At 45.9% G+C, this 21,344-nt stretch overlaps 1 protein-coding gene across 2 annotated transcripts; it reads left to right on the forward strand.

Moving 5' to 3' along the window:
• The first annotated feature begins 905 nt into the window (after positions 1-905).
• ahdc1 (AT hook, DNA binding motif, containing 1) lies at positions 906-21,203 on the forward strand. 2 transcript variants are annotated; one of them, XM_030147263.1, is made up of 6 exons: positions 906-1,000; positions 11,388-11,550; positions 11,831-13,130; positions 13,885-15,587; positions 16,935-18,678; positions 19,918-21,203. In XM_030147263.1, the coding sequence occupies exons 3-5, from the start codon at positions 11,955-11,957 to the stop codon at positions 18,670-18,672; spliced, it is 4,617 nt and encodes a 1,538-aa protein (XP_030003123.1). In that variant the 5' UTR covers positions 906-1,000; positions 11,388-11,550; positions 11,831-11,954; the 3' UTR covers positions 18,673-18,678; positions 19,918-21,203. The 2 variants fall into 2 exon arrangements, with proteins under 2 accessions (XP_030003123.1, XP_030003124.1); XM_030147264.1 differs by lacking the exon at positions 906-1,000 and adding an exon at positions 1,062-1,207.
• Positions 21,204-21,344: the final 141 nt, after the last annotated feature.

The following is a 21,344-nucleotide window of genomic DNA, read 5'->3' on the forward strand; positions in this document are numbered from 1 at the left end:
TTAAAATGTAATTGCCATCTTAGACTGATTGCTGATGTAAAGACTATTATTTTTCCCGTCTGACTTAAACATTATAGATGCAATATTTCAGCTTCTTTCTACTTAAATTTGAATGTGTTAATGAAGCAGTGTGGGATAAACATCCTCTTAATCTTGACTAAATAGTTGTAGTCTAATAATGGATGGTTGAAATATAAAGTCTTATGCATATCATTTATTAATGTCACAGACATGACGAGTCAATTGTCTTCTGTTTTATGAAATTCCCTCCACTCCTCTCCGTCTCTCACTCGCTTTCTTTCAATTTCACGCCACACGCTCGCTTGTCTTCCTTAAGAAAACTACTATACCCATAGTTCCAGACGTGCAAAGTCAGGCCAGCTACGGGTACCCGGATAGCTTTGACAACCAGGCACGTTGGAGAGGCACAGCGGAGACTGGGGCGCACGAGAGACAGAGAGCTGGAATTGCAGAGGCAAGAGACGCACGGGCGCACGGTCGATTTTCGCCTCCCGCATACTGGGGAGTCCCGTGCCTGTCACCGAAACGGGACCACAGGGCTTTAGCACGGTTATGTCACCTCCTTAGTTGGGGAGAAGACTGTGAACTAACGTCCATACTCCCCATTTTTTGTACATTTTTCCCTCTTTTGTTTTTTTTCTTTTCTATCTTTGTGGGTACAGATATTGATGAGAGCCAGCTGAGGAGCGGTTTTTCCATTGGCCACACGAGACGGTGGCGCGCGACGGCAGGAGCAGACAACATTTACATTAATGTGGGAAGACAGTCTCCCACCGACACGGGGAGTCCATATGAAGGGGAAAAGCTGGGCGCTGGCGGCTGCAGCCGTCAAGACAACGGCTCCGTGACCCGGGAGAAGAGAGGAGTGAGGCACCGACACCGACACGCGCGAGCCGACCGCCCCGCCAGCCAGCGTTGACACCGCAACAGCTTCAGCAGCCTGCGCGAGCCCCCAGACTCTCTCTCTCTCTCTCTCCCGGTGAGTGCACATGCGGCGTCTTGTGTACATAACACCAAAAAATTTGCTTACTGTCCGCTCAGCCAGTTGTACTGCGCATCCCTGTCTACGTTTCTTTTTAAGTTTTTGCATTAACCTCGTCGGTGCCGTAAGGGGACGGTTCTCTGCATGCCTACTACTCGTGCTGCTGGGTCATCTGGGCTTGACTGTGGGCATGCAGCATGTGTGGTAAGATGTTAAAGATGAGCTCCAAACACATACATACAGTAAACGCGCGCACACGGTGTGTTGAATGTGCGCGCCATGAACCTTGTTACCCCCACCTGTTTTGTCTTGGTATTTACGAAATTCTCACCTAATAGCCTGGTTTTCACAGAACATATATACAGTAAAGGCAGGGCAACAGTGTACAGTGCCTCCTCAGTTTCTGTCACATTAGTGGCACAAAAAGACACGCAGCCTCCTGTTTATCAGCTTTCCTCACATCTCTGTGAGACTTTAATGGGACTTTACTAATAATGGATTTACATCCCAGTACTGCACACACTGGGGGGTTTGACTGTCAGCCAGGCTCCTCATGATGGACAGATGTTTTACTTTTCATATAAACAGGAGACATCGAGAATCCCTGTGAGCATCCATTCAGCCCCAGGGATCTCCACCACGGCAGCCCCCTCCAGCTGTCGGGGCACTTACAGGCAGGACACAGCAGCATCCTGCAGTGGCAACAAGGGCCAGTGTGTGTGTGTGTGTGTGTGTGTGTGTGTGTGTGTTTAGACAGAAAGACGCACTGTAGTCATGACTGTGATTATCAGCTCTTGTCTGGTTTAGTGGGGAGGAGGAGGAGGAGGAGGAAAAGGTGGCAATGGTGGTGGAGGGGTGGAAAGGAAGAAAAGGAGAAACTAAGAGAGAAGATGAGAGGGAGAGAGAAGTCAATGTCAGTGTCTGGGCAGTGACAGTTCGGTATTTAAGGCCCCCTCAGAGACGTGCACAGGCTGCCCTAGTGCAGGTGTTGTTAGTATGCAGAGTGATCCTCCTTCTGTCTGTCTGTCTGTCTATCTATCTGTCTGTCTCACACTCGTATAGTCTCACTCCTGCTGCTTGAAGAGTGAGTTCCCTTATTGGCAAGTCCACTTGGACATAATGAATAATTTCAACCCTCTGAATGCTGGAATGAAAAGGAAATGGCCTTACCTTGGCAGGCAGCCGCTGTCTGTCTGACTTGTCTTTAGTGCATGCATGCTTTGTGCATACGTGTGTGTGCGTGTGTGTGCATGCGTGTGACACAAACAGAATGAACCTATTGAGATTGGACATATAATATTTAGGTTACGTATTTAGGTGTGTGCCCAGCTTCAGGCCTATTGTGCTTCCTACCTGTGTGAGCGGGGCTAGTTGTCATAGCAACGGCCTTGTAGCTCCGTTGATGTTCCTCCTGTCCTCATTGGCAGGGTCAGTGCACCTAACACACCACATCTCGTCTCAAAGCTCAAAGCTGTGTGTGTCTTTGTGTACTTGTGTGTGTAAGCATGCACATGTGTACTTTTGAGTGTGAGTCTCTGTGTGCGCGCTGTGGAAGTACCTTTTGTTTGCGCCTTACTGCAGTTTGTAGGCGTGTGGGTTGATGGCACAGACACAGCCAGTGTGTGCGTGTGCGTGTGTGTGTGTGAGTGTGTGTGTGTGTGAGTGTATGTGCAGTGTCACAAAGATACACCCTGCTGATATGACAGCCGACAGCTCAACCAATCACCTGTTTTCTCTCTCTGCCTATCACCATGTGAGGTTGCCGTAGTCAGACGTCCTCTTGATATGGAGGTCGTCATGGTGATGAAAAAGACATAATGGACACACATATTCATGTATGCACACACAAACACAGTAAGACACATGTAACATTAAACTATACACAGAGGTAAAGAACCTCTGATGAATTCCTTGAGCTTTGGGAGGTTTTGAGTGATGTTCAGGATGGTGCAACCTGTTGAATGTTTGTGTACTTATTTAGAGGAATAATAATTCATATGAAGTTAATAATTAAATATGGATTATATTGGTTTGGAGAGTCAGTTTTGGAAGATTTAATGTGGTATTTTGCAGTATTATCTTTAATCTTTTACCTCCAGTAACAGACCACAAGCACTGTCAACAAACAGAGCTCAGTAATCTAAATTAGAAAGGATATTTGACCAAAGAGTTTGTTCAATAACTGAATATTCCCTTAGAAACTTATTTCTATGTGTCTTATTTCATACTGCAAGATTTCCTAAACTCGTGGTCAGATATTTTGTGAAAGTCAGATGAAGATCATTCTGGAACAATCTGTTGAACTGTTTACAGCTGATATATTACAACCATTCAGGAAAGGGAACTACACCAGCTTTGTAAATGAGTCAGTCCACCATTACTCAGAACTTGAAACGTCTCCCAAAATGCGTGATTTTAGGGCACAGATCAGATAAACATTTCACATCATTTTACAGTGACAGAATGTGGGTAGAGCTAGCTTTAAATCAGAACTTTATGACTAAGGTACAAATTACAAAATAGTGTTTTGTGAGTTGCTGCTATGTTATGGTCTGTTTTTTTTTTTCCGTCCTAAACAACCAGATTTACATGTTAAAGGACAAAAGACATGAGATGGTCAAACAAGAGCCTCTTCTTTTGAAGGTTTAATTTTTTTTTTTTTTTAGATTTTGCTTTATGGAAACTGCTACTGGAAAAAAAATAATTAGTCATTACTCTGTCCTTGGAGTGAAGGGTCCTGTCTTTTTTTTACGACTCCTATTAATCTAATTGTCACCTGAAGTGAAATAGCTTTTGCCACAGGCAGGTAAACGTGATTCGACTCTCCCACACACACGCACACACACATGCACGCGTGCGCGTGCACACACACACACACACACGCACAAATACACACAGATGCACCCACACGTACAGCAACCGTTTAGCATTAGTGTAAGCAGTGTTTGTATGCTCCATTCTGTCACCTCCCACACGATACATTCATAAAACGGCTCCTCCGCGCCAAAGGCACTGACTCAGTAGAAGACATCTCCCTTTCTCTTTTTTCTTGCCTCCTTTCCTCTTTTAACCCCTCTGCCTCCCGTTGTGTGTCTGAATCTCTATTTCTTCTCATCCACTAGTTAGTCCCTTCCCCTATGTTCTTTTTCTTCCCACTTCTTGTCCTGTTTCCTTGCCTCCTTCTTTTTCTATACTGTATGTCCTTCCTCACTTACCTCCTCATTTTGCTCGTCTCTCTCACACCTCCACCAACCTCCACCCCACCCCCCCACCCCACAGGGCTGGTTGCAGCCGGTTTATGTCTGACAGTGGAGAGGAGGCTTCGACCTCTCACCTCTGGAGGATGGAGGCAGGCAGGCAAGAGGAGAGGGATGATGGAGGGCAGCGAGGTGGAGGGTGGTGGTGGTGGGGAGGGACTGGAAGAGGCGAGGGAGAGGTCAAAGAACAGGAGGGATTTGTGAAGAAAGAGGGAGAGGAGAGCTGGGGGAAGGGACAGAGAGAGTGAGAGAGAGGACGGAGGGGTCAGGGAGGGAAAACGGGTGATAAATGAAGGGAGAGTGGCAAGATGGAAGGATGTGGAGGGAGAGATAGAGCGTGTGAGAGGATGAGAAAGAGAGAAAGACAGAGTGTGAAGCTGCTGTGTACCTCCCTAACAAGTTGGACAGAATCAGCTCAATTATTAAAGAGGAGCGAGAGATGGGGAAAACACGCAGACACACACGCACACACACACACACACACACACACACACACACACACACACACACACACACACACACACACACACACAAAAGCATCTCTCAGTGTCTGGCACACAACACGAACCCACTGTCTCACACACACACATACACACACATATATATATATATACACACACACACACACATCAACGTCAGCATACTTACAAATGTACAGTATGATGTTGGTATTTTATGTTTCTTCATGCTCGTGCGTCAGCGCGCCACTGTGTTAGTCAGTTATCTTTGTTTTTAACGGCGTGTGAGTGTGTCTATACATGTGCCTGGGTATGTGTGCTAAAAACAGTGAGTCAGAGGATAAGCAGAGACTTGTTAGTGATTCTCCTCAACACCCCCCATCACCCCCCCATCCACCACACTACCCAATTTGGCTTCAGCATCATCTCAACGATCTACCAGCGTGGCTTCAATGTCGTCCCATCAATATGAACAGATAATCAGAACACTAAGGGGTCTGTCTATAAATCCCTGACGTGAATATAGTTTTCACCCTCTTCCCTTTCTTTCTTCTCCCCCTCCCCTTCTTCTTCCTGCCTCCTCTTCCTCTCTTGCCCGTTCCACCCTTGTTTCTAGTTCTCTTTCTTCTTTCCCTTTTCCCTCCTTCTCTGAGGAAGTGTATGCCCCCAAGGGACGAAAAGATTTGCTACCTTCCAGGAGAGAAAGCGATTGTGTGAGTGTGTGTCCTCCACATGTGTGTGTGTGCACGCCAGGATGAGAGTGTGCGTGAGAGTGAGAACACACACTTCCTGAGACAGAAAGGGAGAGAGGGAGAGAGAGGGAGGCAGGGATGAGCAAGTGAAGAGAGCTCAGCGAGTGAGGGAGTGAAAGCAGGAGGCTGTGGAGGGGGAGGAGAGAGAAAGAGATAAGAGAGAAAGACAGAGAGAAGTCGGGGAGAAGGGGGAAGATGGATGAATGCACTGCGCACTGAGACTCTGTGTGAGGGAGAGAGAGTGAGAGAGTGATGGTCGAGAGATCCAGGTAGACATAGAGGGACGGAAGGGTTTCTTATCCTCTCAGCAGAAGTCATAATTTCTTAGAGCCTGCACAGATGTGTGTGTGTTGAGCGTGCGCGATTGTGTTTGTGTCTGAGTGTGTTAGGAAGCCTCATTCAGGCTTGAGGCCAAGAACTGGAGAGGTACACTGGTGTAGCATTGGTGTGTGTAGTGTGTGTGTCCATGAGCAGTGTGTGTGTATGTTGAGGCTGTGGCTGATGAGCTGTCAGTACCTACAGTTGGAATGTTCACAAGGCGGCCATTGTTGTTCAAACAGCCAGCAGCCTTCTCCTTGGCAACGGGTGCTGCAGCAGCGTCTCCCACAGCAACTGTGGAACAGGAGTATGGAGGGAGGAGGAGGAGTCAGGAAGTCAGGGCCGCAGCACAGAGGCCCCTCTCCAAAACACTGGCCTCAAGGTCTGAGTGTGTGCTAGGGTCCAAGCATCTGGTTTGTGTGTCCTCTGTGTGTGAGGTAGATATGTGTGACTGTGTTTATGTGTCTCTGTGCATGTGGTTTTAAAGTGTGTCTGTGAGTTCTGGAGTGTGTGTGTGTGTGTGTGTGTCAGTGTAAGTGTAAGTGTGTGTCTCTTGTCTGCACTTGGGTTTCTCCCTGTTTGTGTGTATGTGTTTGTAGACGTGTGTATTCACCTGTAAGTGGGAGCATTTCTGTGTTTGCACCCAAGTAGTTGGTTTCATATTCCAGTATTTGCATGTGCTCTTGGTGTGTGTGTTTCTAGATGGATCCCTGTGTGTCCTTGTACATGTGTTTTTTGCGTGTACTCATGTGCACACTCCTAGCTGTTCCCAGCTGGCATGGTCGGTCACATGACCTGACTGAGGGGCAGCCATCAGCAGCGCCAGGAAACTGCCTGCAGGAGAGAGAAGAGAGAGAGAGGAGAGAGTGTCAGGCTGAGTTTAAGATGAGGGAGGGGTGTTGGGGAGTGGGAGCGTGTGTTGTGTGTGAGAGAGAGACTGGGGGTGGTGGAGGTGGGGAGGGGGGTGCTAGAGAGATGAGAGGGAACAGTGAGGAAGAGAAGTGAGGAGGGGGTGAAGGAGGAAGAGGAAGGGGTAATACAGTCCTCCTCGTCTTAAAATAACTACAACATGTAGGTTCCTGCAGAAACAACAGGAGAGAGAGAGACAGTCGGCTAGGGGTGGGGGTCCTCATTTTGTGTTGTTGTATAGTGTTTCTAGCTACTTCTCGGTCCCCAGTGTGCATCCTTGGCTAAGCTGCCACTGTATCTGGTCCGTGTGAAGTCTGTTTACGTTAGATGTCTGTCTGTCTGAACGTCTGTCTGCCTTTTGTGTTTGTCTGTGCATATGGTTTATGTGTTGGTCTCTGTTCATTTATTCTTTGTGTGTGTTTGTAGTGTGTGTTTATGTGTGTGTGTATGTGTGCGTGCATGCGCTTGCTCTTGGCAGGAGATACAGCACGCACACTGATGATGAAGATCATTAGGAATTTCCTGCAGCTGGGGAGGTGGTGGGTTTTTTTGGGAGGGGGGTGGGTGTGGGGCAGCAGGAGGATGGTGGGATGTGAGTGGGTGAGATCGAGAAGAGAGGTCACTGTGAAGGAGAGTGTGAGTGGGCGGGGGTGAGGGTATGTATGTCAGTGCCTTTGTAGGATTGTCTCTTTTTGACTGACGTCTGTGCATGGAGCTGCGGCCCACCAAAGCCCAAAGTTCAACTTGGTTCTGAGGGGTTGGTGGTGGTAATTTGTGTGCAGGCATGTTGGCCCCAGTAGTGCAATTTTGTGTATAACATTCCTCGCCCTCTTTGGCACAGTAACACACACCTCAAGCTCTCCAACAGCCCAGGTCTGTTGATTGGAAGAGTTTGGATGTGCTTGAAATTTAGCTGTCCAGTTTTACTGCCTGTTGGACAACAGTTTAATGCTGTCAAGGCAAGACCTTATAACTTCTACTTTGATGTTTTCTCACTAACAAGAATTAAAAACTTTGCAGTTTGGGTGAATTCTGAGTTGATATTTCCCTATAGTAGGAGCCAAAACAGTGCCCTCAAATCCAACATCTATTATCCTGTCATTTTAATTTTACATCTAGACTAAGTTGAAGTTGTACTAGTTTTAAAAAATTGGAATGATGTTATGTTCTGTGATACTACTCAATATGAACAAAGTTTTGTTTTATTTTGCTTCAAGGTGATGCAAAATTGCATCAAATCCACCACAGTCCAAGATCTGTAATTAATTAATTGATTTGGCTAAGTATCGCATTCACTATGCACAGTCAGTGTTTTTTGTTTTTTGTTTTCCTACTGTATTGTCATGTAACGTGTGATCCTTCACTGACAGGTGAGACAGATGTTCACCATCTGGAACATGACACACAGATTTTCCACTAGATTTACATTTTAGAATAGATTTATGTAACAAATCAGTAGGACAACAAAGCAAGAATAACAAATGAATGAAAAGTAATCTTATACAGCAAGTTGTCACCATAAATAGTAAATCTTCATGTCTGCAACAGTAACACGAACAAGTATAAACTTTTAGAGTCCTTCCCCGTTCTATCACATTTAACAAATGATTGTTAGTCGAACATTTATCACATAAATGGTCATTCCGTTGCCCCTTTAACAATTTTTTAACCATGGATGAATTGAAAACCGTTACTCATGAATGTTAATTTTTTTTTTTATAGAACTAAAGTTGTGTGCGTGTGTTAATGTGTAGGTTCGAGGCTGCTGGAGCTGAGGGTTGAGGTTGCATCAGGGTAGAGGTGGTGAGGCTGATGGTAGCTGAGTTTCTGCACGGTGTCACTCAGTCTCTGTGGACCCCCTGACCCACTTCCCCCTCCCCACCTCTCTTTTCTCTCCAGGCCTCACATATACTTTCTCCATCTTTCCCTCTCTCTGTTTTATCCCCCCTTCTTCTTATCTGTCTAAACCTCTCTGTGGAGCTCCCCCCCTCCTCCCCTCACTACCTCTCGCTCTCTCTTTCCCCTCCATGTCCCCCCTCCCAAACACCCCCCCATGCTGTTTCAGTGCTGCTGCCTGTCTCTTAGCAACAACTGCACACCCGTTAGAGCTCAGTGAGTGCTTTTACAAACACACCCAGGAAGACACACTCATACACGCACAGACTCGCAGACATACACACACAGGCATGCCGGTGCAAACACATCCACACTACACACACACGCACACACACGCACACACACACGCAGGGTCTAGTTCCTCATTGAGGGTTGCTGCTGGCAGGCCTGTGAGTCTGCAAGCCTTTGTGGCAGTGAGATAGATGGGAAGAGAATAGATATGCCGTACAGCTACCATGTACAGAGTGATTGTGCCTCACAGACTATGCACAACAGGGCAACTGCCCAAACTGGAAAATGACAGACTTCTACCTCTAATTTCACACCGGCATGTTGCGCTTCCACACTCAGCTGCATGTTGTTTTGTTTCCTCTAAGCGCACACAAAAGCTCTGAAAACTTTTTATGCGCAGATGCAAAATGCACAAGATGAGAATTTTCAAACAACATCGTTCAATGAGCACTCCTCTTTGTGAAACAGATTCAACAGATCATCATGTGGGAACAGCGCACACCATCGGCTGTTTTCACAGAGACAATACTACACCACCATGGGTTCCAAAGCCCCAGAGCCATTCACAGTAAAAATGCACCAAAATTCATTAGATACGTATGACGGTGAATATATCAGAATGGTAGCTGATGGATGCAAGGAGTGTTTGCTTAAACAATGAATCATAGTGGGAGCGCTTGATTGGCTGGCACCTAAGCTCCGTCAGAGTACCCCCCACAGAGCACAGTAGAGAAATATTTGCATGTGTGTCTTTGTTTTGAGTGTGATCGTGCACGACTATTACATGTGTGTCTATTGACATATGTGCAATATGTACATCTTTATGTGCAAATCGGCGTGCGAGTGTGTGGGAGGATGAAGCTGCGAGGGCATATTTGCATGTGTCTCTGTGTGTTGGTACGTGTCACTATGTGTGTTTGTGAGTGACAGCGTACACGTATATGTGTAAGCACGTGCAGCAGTGTTTAATTAAAGCATGTGTTCCCTCCCTTCCCTCACACACCGGTCAGATGGAGCCTTAATTAATGAATGCTGTTAATTAGAAGAGAGTGAAAGTGAGAACAGAAATGGGAGTGGAGAGGGGAGAGGAAGAGAGACAGAGCTGGGCATGATGTGAGGGAGTGAGGGTGAGGAGGGTTAAACTATAGACTGTGTGTAGTGTGTGTGTGTGTGTGTGTGTGTGTGTGTGTGTGTGTGTGTGTGTGTGTGTTCATCCCCATGTTTGTCTGTCCCAGTTGTGTCATTTCTCACAGCAGAACATTGAGGTTGCTCTGCTCCATGTGTGCAGCCCCAAACTCTGCTACAGCAAAACTCTCCCACTCCTCCTCCTCCTCCTCCTCTTCCTCCTCCTCCTCCTCGTCTGCAGTTTCATCCTCTTCTTTTTTTTCTTCCACTCACTTCTTTAAACTTTCTCTCCCACATTGTGCCTACCTTAGATTCCTGTCATCTCTACCCCATGTCATCCAATCTTTCACCTCCTTCTACTTCTTTTTTGTGTCTCTCACCCTCTGTCATACTTTCTCACCCATTTACTCACTCATATGAGTGTCTTCCAGCCCCCTCCCCTTACTATTTCTCTCCCACTCTCTGTCCTTCTCCCTCCCTTCTAATCAGAGCCATATGTTTGAGGGGGAGGCAAGAAAGATCTGACGATGGACAGGATTGTGTTGTATGTGGAAGGGGTGGTACAGTGTTTGGAGCCAGTCCTGCGTGGATATTTATGCAAGTGTGGCATGCATCATGATATTTGTGTTTTGACTGTGCACGCATGTAGTCACGTGTGACTGTGGTGCACGTGTGGTCCAGATTTCATAACACTGCTGGCTGTCTTACTTCTATTTCTTCTTCACTGCTCTGTGTCTCTGTAATCCCTCCATCGTTCCTGTCTTTCTGTCACCTTCATTCCTCCATCCTCTTAACGCCTCTCTATTCATCACCTCTCTGCTTCCCCCTGGTGGCTGCGATTATTCACACATTCTCATTCTTCTTGCACCTTCCAGCTCCTGGGCTTTGTAATGCATATGAATTGTTATGGCAAAAATGTGGCATAAAGTGTGTGCGTGCCTTACACCACTAAGTCACAACTGTTTCTGGTGAATGTATATTACATATGCAGCTATGGTCTCAAATATGAAGAGATTACGTAATATGAACGCAGCCTCATTCTTTAAAACTTGTCATTATCATGTTTCACTGATCATGAGCATGTCTGGGAATCCAATACAAGAAAGTTCAGTGGCATTAGTTTACGTTTGTACCTACAGTTTGCTGTTATTCATCACACACAGCACAAAGTTCCACTAGACTTGAGGAAAATTATATTGCAAGTCATCTTCCACAATTATTTTGTCTGATGTGAGATGGTGCAGCACTCACCAAAATACTGATTCTAGTCTGGTCTAATGCTTGCTGTGACATCATGAACTAATCTTTTATTCTCTTTTCTTTCTGCTCCACCCTCTTTTTTCCCCTCTTTTTTTTTTTTATCCCTCCACACCATCTCTCCCACCTCCTTCGCTGTCCCTATCTCTGTCTGTCTGTCTGTCTCTTTCTCACTCTCCAGAAACCATGGGCAAAAGACAGGAACAGAGGGGAGAGAGAGAAGTATGTGAGCTCTCCACTGCAGTATTGATGACCCAATGATCCCCTGCAGAACAGAGCCAGTCAAGCAGACAGAGTGAGGCTCAACTCAGAATCAAAATCAGAATCAGCGCTACAACTATTCGGTAAAAGCAATCAGTTCAGCAAGATATGAATGGGAAACGTAATTTAATGTGGAAATGCTGCTGTGTGGGTGGCACACTTAATAGAATAGAGAGTATTACAGACTTGTCTATGGCCCATCGCCAACAATGTTGATGATTTTATCAGACTGTTTCAGCTGTCCTGCGACTGACCAACAGAATTTCGTGATAATGAATTTAAATTAAATGATACAATAAAACATGATGACTTTAACTTACTTTGTGGACTTCCCATTCAGATTGTATCTATTTCTCTCCTCAGGTGTTTGAATATTCCTGCCAGTTGTTTAAGGGAAGCTACCGTGAAAGAACACTAATTTACAAACACAGCAGAAAGACAAGATCCTTCTTTTTCCCCTCTTAATACCAGCAAGACTGTCTCCTGAATGAGTGGCTTGTCAGATCACCTACATTCAGGCCGATCTGGGGCTCCAGTGGGCTGTGGTGGGACAAGAGCAGAGGAAAAAGGGTGTATAGGGAGGCTTGAGGGACTGGAAGGGCCTGAGCTCTGGACCAGGGAGCTGGGGTTCCAGGAGGGGTCCCAGGATCCCTCTGACAATGAACTGGCCTTAGTGAGCTCAGACCACTTTTCCCCCTCCTCTCCTTCCACCCTGTCCAACGGCCTCCATCTGCAGGGCAGACTGGGGCACAACACCTGCAGGCGGAGGCAAACGGAGACTCCTGCTGAGACCCTCACATTCGCAGAGACGCTCATAAACATGCAAACGCACATGGACCCAGATATGCATGCACAGGCACACATGGATAACTGTGGACACATGGATGTTAACTCACACCTTGAGCATCCCAGAACTCTTACACCAGAGGCCATACACACAACCTCACCCCAGCCCCTACCTCTGGCACTTGGCAATCATCCTGTCCCCAACAATCAGCTGGCAGCCCCAGTCCTCACTGCAGAGACAGACATGCCCTCGACCTTTTGTCCCGTCCCCATTGGTCCAAATCCAAACACAGGCTCCTCCTCTCTTCCTGTAGAGGCAGAGAAGAAGTATGCACTACGCAGTTCTGGACGTCCCCGTTTCCCTTGTCACCTGCGAAAATCCTCCCGCCTACGTCGAAGCATAGATGATGGGGAGAAGAGAACAGGAAAAGAGAGAGGAGCAGAGGAGGAGGATGAAGTAACAGAGGAGAAGATTTGGAGTGTGAAAGAGGAGGAAGTGGCTGTTGTTGAAAAAGAAGAGCGCCCGGCTGTAGAAGTCGTACTCCCCCCAGCTCCCTGCCCCATAGACATCCCTCTTGCTTTAACTGTACCTAAACCTGTTCCTAAATCTGTAGCTAAACCTGGGCCCAGACTTGGACATAAACCTGGCCCAAAGTCCAGGTCTAGACCCTCACCAAAGTCTGTCCAACGTGCAGCTCCAAAAAGTATCATGAAGCAACGAGCGGCGGCCCAGTCCCTCGCTCAGCGAGCTACCCCTCATCTCCCATTTCCAAACACGCCCACCATCCGTGCACCTCCACTCAGTCTGAAGAAAGAACCTGTCACTGAGACTGAAGTAATGCCCCTCAATAACCGCAGGCGTGGACGCTTTGTTGGTGTAAGTTATTTTATATTTCATTTTTGACATAAAATTCGCTTTAATAGAGATTGTTTTAAATGCAGTGGTGGGAGACATCTTCAGATCCATAACTTAAATGAAAGTACTCTAATCACACTGTGAAATCACTCTACCATGTAAATAAAAGTAGGTAAATGTAAAATGTAGTAAAAGCATGAAAAATAAGGGTGGTCGATGTGCTGTAAAATGGGCTCTCTATGAACTATTATTTGGTTTAATCTACAGCAATGTATGATAATCTATATGATCATCTAATGTCGCTGTTCTGGGAGAACCTTGTATCTCTAAAAAGTCAAGCTTTTGTGCACTCAGAAATAAGGCCTGTTTCAAAATGTTCAGCCTATTTCAATGTATTTTCTTGCAAATCCATGAGGGGTTTTTATGAGTTTATTCAGCTTAAGAAGTAGGAGAATTTTCTCAGCCCATAAACCAACACTTAATCCATCAGTTTATCAAAAGCATCAGAACTCAATATATTTGGAGATATGTCTTTTAACAGACAGGAAGGGTATGAAAAATTTGCAAAATGTTAGTTAAATGTTAAACCTTTGCCTCTGAGATATGGTGGATTAGAAGGATAGAGTTGCTTAAATTGGAAATACTCAAGTAAAATACCATACATTTACATATATTTACACTTGAGTAAAAAGTACAGTTTCATTTGACCACAGTTTAATTTTTTTTTTCTTTTTTCTTTTTTTGTTTTGTGTTTTGTTTCTTTTCTTTTTTTTAGGTCAGGAAGATTGTTGTCAAGGTGGCTCGCATTCCCGTCAGTCTTAGCCGTCGACAGAAGAGCTACAAGATATCCAACTTGGAAACGGTTACAGGTGTAGAGAAAGGCAATGAAGGCAGTGTGGAAGGATCAGATGCAGCTCGAGAGCCAACTGCACTTCTACGCATGAAGAATAATGGCAAGAGTGTTATGGTGATGTTTCCTCCTGGAGAGCTGCCTGTTATTCTCAAGCGCAGGCGGGGACGACCACCTAAACAAGCTGTGCCAGGAATACCGGGAGAGCCTCCAAACCCTGGAAATGCTGCCGGTAGTGGAGATCAGATCAAGAAGCCTCGTAGGCGCCGTCGGACTAAACTCCCTTGTCCTTATCCTTCTTATGTTAATGATACTAATGATGTGAAAACAGAATATGGGGACGTTTTATCCAAATTGGCCTTTTTAAACCGCCAGCCCCCTGCCACTGGCCGCTGCTCTCCTCCTCGCTGCTGGACACCCAGTGAGCCAGAGAGCTTTCATACCCCTTTGGAAAATCCTGGAATATCCACCTTGCTGCACCGGCTCACTGGATTTAGACGCCCCCGAGGTGGCAGAGGAGGAGGCCTTGGAAGAGGTGGAGGTGCAGCAGGGGGAATTGGAGGAAGTGAGCGCAATAAAAGCACTTTCAGTGATTTCTTTGAATCCATTGGCAAGAAGCGGAAACTGAGCCCCTCGTCTGAGCATGGATTACCTAGAAAAAGAGGCAAGGGTGTAGGTGGAGTTGGTAGGGGAGGTGGTATCGCAGGAACTGAGCCTGGTGGAGAGAAAATCAGGAGGAGACGTATGAAAAAAAATGGGGCATTTAAAGGGGAGGGGGTGTCCATGGGGCAGGACTGGCTTAATGGGGCAGGTGAGTGGGGGGAGGAGGGAGGGATGGAGAAGGTGAAAGGTATGGGTGGGTATCAGCTCTGTGGGTCTCCAAGGGGTGGCTTTTCCTCCTGTGAAGTTGGAAGAGGGGGTGCCTACAGTAGCCCAGGAGGAAGCAGAGGTCCAGCTGGGGAGGACTCACAGGGTCTGTTCGCTGGGTATTTTCGATCATTGCTCGACTCAGATGATTCGTCTGACTTGTTAGACATCTCGTCCTCCCGGTCAGACCATGGCAAAGGTCCATCCAACCCCAGTTATGAGCCATCCAGCCCCGCTGCAGGACACAACTGGTCTCCTGCTTTCCCCAAATGGAGTTCCAAAGGTGGAAGTTCAGGAGGGGACGGCTCATCGCAGACTCACTGCTCCTCAGCCAGGCCTCCTTACAGCTATGGCAGCCTGGCTCAAACCTCCCCCACCACATCCACCTACCCCAAATCCACTCCTCCATCTCTCTCACACTCCCCCAGCTCCCCCCATCCTGCCTCGTACACTCACTTCCCCTCCGGGTACTCATCCTCTTCTCCTGCAGGAGTCTCACAGAGATCATCAGACTGCAGCTTCGCATATGGGTCTGGACACAACAGTGGCAAGAGCACCCCTACAGGTCAAATGGGTTATTCTAACTACCAGACAGGAGCCAAGCGCGGCTATAGTGGATATCATTCCTCCATGGTGCGGGGAGACTCATCTGGTCCCACCTCTCCAGGAGGAGGCTACATGGCTGTGGCCAAAGGTGGCCCTTTCAGCTCCTCTTCTCCTGACGGTTTTAAACAGTACAACCCCAACCAGTGGAGCTACAGGTAAATGATCTATGTCACTCTGCTGTTATAGAAATGAAGATAATAAAATGTGGTGTGATTTTATAGGGCAAATGCTGACAGTCATTCTGAAATTTTAGATCTTTTTCTCACATGTATGTATATATATTTTTTTTTAGTTCCTTACATTATTACACAAATTAGTCTGAAAAAAATAAAACCCAGATTATTCCCAAGGTTTTCAGAAGGCTTAGGTGGTGTCTGGCCAAACACATGGTTTGGAATTCTTCCAGTGTTTCAAATGTTTTTCCAACAGCATATAATTTCTCACAATCCTTACAATATAAAATATAAATAAAATTACATTTATTATCATACCTGTGTACAAAATTTGGAAAAGCTTGATGGTAAGTAATAAATAACATTAAAAAAAACCCTAAAAAAATATTTCCATGTTGATTTTTATATTAATTTGGCTTCAGTTGTCTGCAGTGACTTTTGTCCTGCTCTCAAACCTTATAATTGCACGGAAACCCTCAAGAGTTTTTCTTCAATAGGCTTTAACTTGTCTGTTTCAAATTTCTGGATGCAAAATATGACTTGGTATGGTTGGACTTAATATAAAAGGGTGGTTTAATGTTAATCTCTACTTATAAATGACAGTGATGGAAGTTGGACTATGGTCGAATCAAAGAATGAAGTACTTTTAAAATAAATTGTCGCTCTTAGGCATACCATTTTCAATTTTATTATGTTAACCGTGAGCTGACAGTCTATACCTGACAGTAGTTAATTCAGGGCTAAAATATACGGTATGGTTGTCCTGCCCTTGAATTTGAAGTCCTTCTACTTGAGTGGTGTTCTTTGGACTCATGAAAACACTGAAGTGAAATATGTTTTAAACTTTCAGTGAGTAAACTTGAGTGATATCTAGTAGTGAAGTTGTACACTTAAACAGTTAAACACTGAGTCTAACAAATTATGCTCGTTAGACTCATTTTTTGTTGATCCTGAGTTTTTTCATTAGGGGAATATGTTGACTCTGGTCCACATTCAAAGCAGGCAGCAATAATGCACCTTAATGCTGAATGACACATGCCATAAGGTGGAAAACAAAAGAGGTTTTCTCTGAGCTACAGAAACATGGACGTGACTTGAAGCCTCAGAAGATATAAATGGTTCAAGTAAATGAAAACACAATGATTCTTATTCTTTACAGGATGACACATTAATGAAAGCACAATGATGAGTGTTATATTCAATTTCTATACATTTAATCCCCTTAAATATGCCCTGGGCCCTTAACTGTAGACATATTGCTTTAGTATTGTGCGTGTGTTTTGCGGTGGTAAAGTTTTGCCATGTTGTTCTTTTTGTATTGTTTTTCAGACAAGGTTATGGTGGCTGGTCATCAGATGGCTTTGGGCCTCAGTATCATGGCTACAGTGAGTATGGCTCCAATGAGTCCAAAGACATCTTGGATATTTCAAACTACACCCCCCAGAAGGCCAAGCGACCACCTTTTCCTGAAAGCCTTTCTGAATCCTCCTCTGACTCCTCTCATCTTGGCTCTGCAGCCAGCGGTATTGGACCGATCGCCACAGGTGGCCCTTACAAACAGAGTGAGGCTCCTCCTGCTGGTGGAGAGGGGGGTCAGTCAAGTTTGTCAAGTCTGGAGAAATTAATGATGGACTGGCATGAGAGTGCTTCAGGACCTTCTTATAACTGGAGTCAGAATGTCCTTTTCCAAGGGGGGGGTACAAGCAAGCCTGGACGTGGGCGCAGAAAACGAACTGAGCTACAATTAGATAAAGAAGGGGGTTCTGGTTTACACTCAGATTCCCCATCCAGTCCCTCCCCAACACCTACTCCTGGACCTAAAAGGGGAGGGGTAGGGCGGGCCAGAGGGTGTAGAGGAGGCAGAGGGGGTTTGTCTCCGTGTCAAAGAGAACGGCCATCAGGGGCCAAAGGAAGGGGGAAGGCACAGTCAGCTCCAGCAGGAGCAGGACCTGGGACTGCTGCAGGCCCAGAGGGCTCTGCGCTGTTCCAGGAGGGGCTGGACTATTACAGTGGGGACAGTAGCAGCCTCTCTCCCCTGGCCACCCCTAATCCTGCTCCACCTGCCAGCTACCTCCAGGATCCCTGTGAGTACGCGTCCCCGTATTCTGCCCACCCCTCTACACCGTCCTCTGAGGAGCGATATCCAGCTTTGTACCCTGGAGAATCTTCTTCTTCGCTTTCACCCAGTGTCTCATCTCCCCCTTATCCTCCAAAACCCACCCCTCCACCGCCCCAGTCTTATCACCCCGTCCCCTCCAGGACCTTCTCCCCCTCTTGTTCTCCATCACCACGGGTGACACCCCACTGTGGCACAGCGCTGAGCCCCTCACATCGCCCTCCTCCAAAAGACACACAGTTCTCCCAGTATGACTCCCCCAGCTACTGCAGCTCCCCCTACTGGTACGGACAGACGTCACACAGTGGCAGCCCGAGCCCGCACTCACACAGTGCACATTCAAATGCAGCCATGCACACACACAGCAACCCTCACACGAGTCCACATGGAAATACACATCCACTTACTAGTGTAAACACACACATACACATGAACCCGACACACCATGACACACTCCATCACAGCACACAATCACTCACAAACCTGAGCTCACACATCAGCACAAACCCCAGTTTACACCTCCAGAGTAATACGCTCTCCCACTCCATCACCCACACCAGCAGTCAGCCCCACAACACACACACCAACCCCAGCACTCACCTCTCCCCCCATACACACACCAACACCAACCCCAGCATCCACTCCCACTCAACACCAGTGCTCTATGAGGAGCGTAGCCCTCCTTCTGCCATGACCCCCCACAAGAGGGATCTGACCCCACACACCATGAGCACAGGCCACCGCCAGGGCCCCCTGCCTCACTCCCCGTACCCCAAGCCCTCCTTGGACTCATCACCCCATCAGGAGGACACAAGTGGCTACTCCTTGTCCCAGCAATCCTACCAAGGCATGGGACACCGCTACCCCTCCCAAGCGCCTCAGGGGAGCGGGGTGTTGTGCCAGCTTCTGGATCAAGCCAATGATGACAGCTTCAGTGTCACCAGCCTGTAACAGCAGGTGAGTCTAATAACCAGCTCTGCAATATGGATAGTCAGATATTTCATAAAAAGAATCCTTTAATGGAGGCTGTGAGTAAACTGTTTTGGTTGTGTTGATGCTTAAAGTAATGTGCAACCCAAATGCCAGAATAAAATACTGCTACAATTTATGAAAATGGGGCTTTTGATCTCATGTCTGTCAGAAATTACATCCATATGTATCTATTTCACATTTTTTGTGGTTAGGTTCAGCACTGACAGCACTTGAAACTTAGGGTTTGGGGTATACAAAGATACTTGGACTTGGTTGACGAGGGACAAAGCTAATGAAGATGTGACAAAACATGACTCAGTGTATTGTTTATGATTTTTTAATAGATATAGATACATTGTGCATAGATTAACTGAAAACAATTCAATAACAGCACATTAGGGTTTGTAGTGAATTTACAACACTTATGCCTAAAATGCATTTTATGAAAATTAAGAATTAAAAGTGTGCAAGACTGAAGATACACTGAGTACAGCAAAATATCCTAAACCTAAACTTAAGTAGAGACTGATTACAGCAACATACTAAAAGGTAAAGAGTGAAAGCACATGTCATGAATACATGAGTACTTAAAAAGTAATTTCAAATGGTCAGACAGTGAGTGTTTTAACTTTACATGTGACACACAAAGTAAAAAGCAGCACTATTTTTGCTTTTATTGCATTAACCTAAAAACCTCTGAGAGTTAAGACATGCACTAGGGTTAGGGTTAGTGTGTATATGGTGGAACAATTCCTTGAGTTTATATCCACCTCAACCACTCCTGCCTATTGAGAAAATCTAAAAAAATTTGTGACGACTGAGTTAATTATTACATTGATATATTAGCAAATGCTGTTGCATATTATTGAGAAACAAAGACAAAATGCACATGTGTGGTTTGCAAAAACACAATGGCAACATTTTTTCCTGATGAGTTGGTTGGTAATGTTATTCTTGTGTTCAGTGTGTGCTTTGCAGTGTTGCTTCTCCTGCAGCACATTTTAATCATGCACAAGAAATTTGTCTCACAGTAAATTATAAAGACCTGTTAAAACGTGTCAGTTTTTTCATAACACTTTCTCAGCCCTAGTCAACAGTGACCCCCTGTAATGTCAATATTTAGTTCATTCAAGTCAAATTATGCTTTTCATTTTGCCACTCCAGAATGTCATAGTCTCATGTTTCTCCATCTCTTTTTCTCTCTCCCTGTTTTTTTTCTTCCAGGTACATTCAATCCAAGCTTTTACAGATTTGCAAACATTTTTTTCTTTTTGTTTTTTAAGAGGACTTCTTTGTGAGAGACTGTGAAATGAGGGGTGAGAATTTAGCTGCCAGCTTTGGACAGTAAAGCTTTAATTCTCCAGCATTGACAATCAAACTCAACTGCATCTTTAACACTTGAGCATGTACACACACATGCACATGAACATGCACATACAGACACACACACACACACACACACACACACACACACGCACACACACGCATGCGCAGATGAATCCACTACCTGAACATGGACACATGAAATCCTATGTGTACACTACACTTACAGTCTAAGCTGGAAACAAGGGAACGGCCAAGAAGAGATAACAGACAAACACCAGATGCTGATGGATCGAGACAAATCTCTTGCCTCACCATTTTGAGTCCTGCTGTGATATGTAGAGGACTCCCGTTTCCCAGAAGTCCGTTCCTCACCAAATTTTACCAGTCCTGTCCTGTACATTTGCAAAATGAACAAACAAAAATCACAACACTGCGTTCTCTGTGTTTCTTTCCTCTATCGGCCTCACCTTCTGTCTGCTAACCCAGCGACCATGCACCGGCTCCACTCAGTAACCCTGCATTATCTGTCTTGTGCCCCGACCCTGAACCACATCTGAGCCCAAAATTAATCATACAAGCACCATGAGCCCAGTCCTGCTCTGTACACTCCTTGTGTTGTGTCCCATGGCAGCAAAGTGGACTCAACCACGGTCTGCTCTTTCTTGAAATACCAGCATCTGTACATACGACTCAAGCTCCGAAGCCAGGGGCCCCCCTCTTTCACTCTGAAGGGCCCGTCATCGCCAACATGCCCTCCACAGCGTTCAGCCATGGTTTTCTCTGCTTTTGGGGGAGGGGGGACGACGACTGCAGCATGGAGACTCAACATCCTGTGTTTCGCTGTTTTAACTACAAGGGAAAAAGACATTGAAATCACTTAATGACCCCAAAGAGACTCTTGTTTTCTGTGTGGGAAAATAGAGGGTGTGCTTGCGTGACTGCATGTATTTGTGCGTGTGTGTGCATATGTGTGTGTTTGTGTGCGTGCCTGTGGGGTCAAAAGGATTGAAGCTCCCCAGACTCTGACGTCTTGGCAGGGCTTCTCTCCATCTTTCACTCTCTCCCTTCTTTTTTCTGTGGTCTTGTGTTGTTTAGTGGTTTTTGTGATTAAAAAAAATTGTATATCTGTCTGTTACATATCATGTATGTATCTGAGGTGCAAAATATTTAAATACACATTCTGTTCTTGCCATTGGTAATCTTGTCTATAGAATACTGCTTCTTTAAAGGATTTAGGGAGGTGTGAGCATCTGTGTGTGTGTTTTAGAGCCTCCCTGAGTATTGGGTTTTGCCCAGGCTGTCTGAGACTGTGAGCGAGAGAGAGA

This window comes from Sphaeramia orbicularis, chromosome 11 (genome assembly GCF_902148855.1).
Source record: "Sphaeramia orbicularis chromosome 11, fSphaOr1.1, whole genome shotgun sequence".
NCBI classification, from domain to species: Eukaryota; Metazoa; Chordata; class Actinopteri; order Kurtiformes; family Apogonidae; genus Sphaeramia; species Sphaeramia orbicularis.